General features: G+C 54.2%; 1 protein-coding gene across 1 annotated transcript in view; it reads right to left on the bottom strand.

Annotated features, from left to right (window-relative positions):
* The window catches only part of hmcn1 (hemicentin 1), a 102,954-nt gene that overhangs the window by 76,826 nt on the left and 22,045 nt on the right, over positions 1-4,083 (bottom strand). Inside the window, exon 11 of the mRNA XM_056603397.1 lies at positions 2,316-2,573. Coding sequence (XP_056459372.1) covers positions 2,316-2,573 — 258 coding nt within the window. The remainder of the gene's footprint in view (positions 1-2,315; positions 2,574-4,083) is intronic.

Raw genomic sequence — 4,083 nt, 5'->3', positions numbered from 1 at the left:
GAGCGAGACAGAGGAGAGCGGGGAGAGATGAGAGAGAGGAGACAGAGAGAGGGAGAGAGAGAGAGAGAAGGGGGGGGGAGGAGAGAGAGAGAGAGAGAGAGAGAGAGAGAGAGGAGAGAGAGAGAGAGCGGAGATGGAGAGAGAGAGAGCAAGAGAGAGAGAGCAAGAGAGAGAGAGGGAGAGGAGAATAGACTCTTGTTTGAGTCTAACGGTCGAGGGAGCAGCAGAGGAGTCCCGGAGCCTCGGAGGTCGGTCCCTGGAGCCCCTGAGCCTTCATTCACACTCAGGGTGGGGGCCTTCGCACCGGGCCTCAGACAGCCTCCACCCGGCTGTGAGGGGACAGCTTCCACCCGGCTGTCCCCTCACAGCCTCCACCCGGCTGTCCCCTCACAGCCGGGGGGAGGACGAGTTGTCTGAGGTTATTTAAGGAGGCAGGACAAAATAAAGTATATACTGCAAGGTTTTATAGGATTTTGGAGGGAATCCTTTTAGAGCTAATGTGATGTCGGTTCAGGACCTGTTGGACCCCAGTGACCCCGCCCACCTTCTAGGACAGATCGGCCCCACAAGCGATCGCTCACAAGCTCTCATTGATGGGAAGCTGCCAGCGTCACTCTTTCAACAAAACACACTTAAGTTCAGACACAACTTACTAGTAATTACGGTCTACCTCTGGAGGGGGGGCTGCATGCCAAAATGGATGCTGGCCAACCTCTATTATTTTAATAAAGGCACCATGGCAATGATGCATTGATAATTATTATATTCATGTTGATTTTTTACCGACTGTAAAGTTATCTGTCTCTGGCTGACAAGCTGACAATGATATACAAACCAATAACCCGCTGATAATGAGTCTCGCTAATTTCCCCCTGCGCGTTTCAGCTGGCCAGTGATAATTCTATCATCCAACTTTAATGTTATTTTCAGTTGATAATTAAACAACCTGCCACTGGGGCTACTGGAGGCTAGTGGGGGCCACCACTGGAGGCTAGTGGGGGCTAGTGGGGGCTACCACTGGGGCTACGGTGGGCCAGTGAGGCTACCACTGTGGCTACGGTGGGCCAGTGAGGCTACCACTGGGGCTACGGTGGGCCAGTGAGGCTACCACTGGGGCTACGGTGGGCCAGTGAGGCTACCACTGGGGCTACTGGAGGCCAGTGGGGGCTAGTGGGGGCTACCACTGGGGCTACGGTGGGCCAGTGAGGCTACCACTGGGGCTACTGGAGGCCAGTGGGGGCTACCACTGGGGCTACCACTGGGGCTACTGGAGGCTAGTGGGGGCTAGTGGATGCTACCACTGGGGCTACGGTGGGCCAGTGAGGCTACCACTGGGGCTACGGTGGGCCAGTGAGGCTACCACTGGGGCTACTGGAGGCTAGTGGGGGCTAGTGGGGGCTACCACTGGGGCTACGGTGGGCCAGTGAGGCTACCACTGGGGCTACGGTGGGCCAGTGAGGCTACCACTGGGGCTACGGTGGTCCAGTGAGGCTGCCACTGGGGCTACTGGAGGCTAGTGTGGGCCAGTGAGGCTACCACTGGGGCTACGGTGGGCCAGTGAGGCTACCACTGGGGCTACGGTGGGCCAGTGAGGCTACCACTGGGGCTACTGGAGGCTAGTGGGGGCCAGTGGGGGCTACCACTGGGGCTACGGTGGTCCAGTGAGGCTGCCACTGGGGCTACTGGAGGCTAGTGGGGGCCAGTGAGGCTACCACTGGGGCTACGGTGGGCCAGTGAGGCTACCACTGGGGCTACGGTGGAGCCGGCCGCCATGTCCCATCTGGTTCTGATCATCAGAGCGGTGATGGCCCAGCAGCAGCAGCAGCAGCAGCAGGCTGGAGAAGGAGAGAGCTCGGCAAGCCCGAGGGTCACACACTCAATCATCCTCACACACACACACCAGGCCTCCAGGTGAGTTATAGAGAGTGGTTTGGGGGGCAGAGGCCGATCAAACACTCGAAGATCCCCTAAAAATCTGTGAAGTATAAATCATCACACATGCAGATGCACACATGCAAGCTCTCACACACACACACACACACACACATTGTCAAAGCAAGTGTGTGTGTGTGTGTGTGTGTGTGTGTGTGTGTGTGTGTGTGTGTGTGTGTGTGTGTGTGTGTGTGTGTGTGTGTGTGTGTGTGTGTGTGTGTGTGTGTGTGTGTCTGTGTGTGTGTCTGTGTGCGCTCAGCCTGTGCTTTGTTAACATCGCTCTGTGTCTAACATCATTCACTGCTCTCTCTCTCTCTCTCTCTCTCTCTCTCTCTCTCTCTCTCTCTCTCTCTCTCTCACACACACACACACACACACGTCACCTTGGACGGTGAGGTGGACCCGCGCCGAGGCCACGCCCCCCTCGTTGGCGGCCAGGCACTGGTACCAGCCGGCGTGCTCGGGGCCCACGGCGCTCAGCTCCAGGGAGAGGGCCCCCCGGGGGGCCCCGGGCGCCCCCTGGCCCCCCCGCAGCCAGGTGAGGTTGAAGGGCACCGAGCTGACCACGCTGCAGGTGAGCAAGGCCCCGGAGCCCGGGGGGGCGGTGACGTTGGCCCCCGCCATGACGGTCGGAGGGGGCTCTGGAGAGAGAGAGAGAGAGAGAGAGAGAGAGAGAGAGAGAGAGAGAGAGAGAGAGAGAGAGAGAGAGAGCAGTGAATGATGTTAGACACAGAGCGATGTTAACAAAGCACAGGCTGAGCGCTCACAGCCTGGCAATAGAAACAGGCTGATAAGAAATCATGGCTGCCCAAAGAGGAGCGTCTGTGGCAGCAGTGTGCAGAAGCTGCTGTTCTACCCCCTACACTGCAGCACTTCCTCCTACACTGCAGCACTTCCTCCTACACTGCAGCACTTCCTCCTACACTGCAGCACTTCCTCCTACACTGCAGCACTTCCTCCTACACTGCAGCACTTCCTCCTACACTGCAGCACTTCCTCCTACCCTGCAGCACTTCCTCCTACATTGCCCCAAATTAAAAAATGTCCACAAAATACATTTCAGCAAATTCGGCCAAAAATACCCACATTTTATAAACTCCCATGTAGAGGAAAGAAAAGAGAGCTCCGTCCTCGCAGGACAGTTTATTTCAGCTTGCCACAAAATTATTCTGACGTTCTCTTTTGTTATTATACATAATTGTTGTAATACTGTAACGCTTTGGCAACACTGTTTGGATTACCACAATAGTCATGACAAGAAAGGTCTTTTTGAATTTGATTTGAGAGGAGAGAGAGGAGAGAGGTTGACCTTGTTGTTGCTATTGTTGTTATTGAAAGTGGAGATCATTATCTCCATTGCTGTTCTTCACATTATTCAGGCATTTCAACTCAATACTGCTCCACTAACTTCGTCTGTAACGGGAATGAATCAAATCGAACTCAGCTGAATCATTCTTACTGTCCTGTTTCCAGGGAAACTGAGGACTGATGAGGACCTTCTATTGGGAGATTAGACCCACAAATGATCGTTAGGTTGGGGGCACGGCTCCTCGTCCATGTCTCTGTGCTGCCCACAAACATCAGCACATCGTAGCAGCACATATGGAACTGCACCAGAAGGGCCTTTTGGGACTGAATGGACACTTAAGTAACTATTAAAAGGATTTTAAAGGATACAGGAGCATATTAATAGATCCTGATTGTGTACATATGACCTGATTAGGCGCTGACGACTATTGTTGAGCAACCCCACCACAAATACCCATAGCTCCCACTGGGTGAGTGTGAATCTAAGACATCAGCTCCCAGGTTTGGGCTACATTCCCCCATAAGGTTTCATTCAGTCTGCCATCTCAGAGATGAGGCCCTGAGCCAATAAATCTGCCTCAGCCCCCTTGGTGCTGCAGGATTCCAACCACACATAATCAGGGCACTGCCTAAGTATCAGAAGTGAGTGTGAGCACATGTTCCACCGAGCAAGACGTAAACTGCACTGTTAATCTTGCCGGACCATTTGACTTACGGTATGTGTGTGTGTGTGTGTGTGTGTGTGTGTGAGTGTGTGAGTGTGAGTGTGAGTGTGAGTGTGCGTATGTGTGTGTGTGTGTGTGAGTGTGTGAGTGTGTGAGTGTGAGTGTGAGTGTGAGTGTG

Source organism: Gadus chalcogrammus, chromosome 12 (assembly GCF_026213295.1).
Source record: "Gadus chalcogrammus isolate NIFS_2021 chromosome 12, NIFS_Gcha_1.0, whole genome shotgun sequence".
Classification (NCBI taxonomy): domain Eukaryota; kingdom Metazoa; phylum Chordata; class Actinopteri; order Gadiformes; family Gadidae; genus Gadus; species Gadus chalcogrammus.
This window is presented reverse-complemented; position numbering and strand designations above follow the sequence as displayed.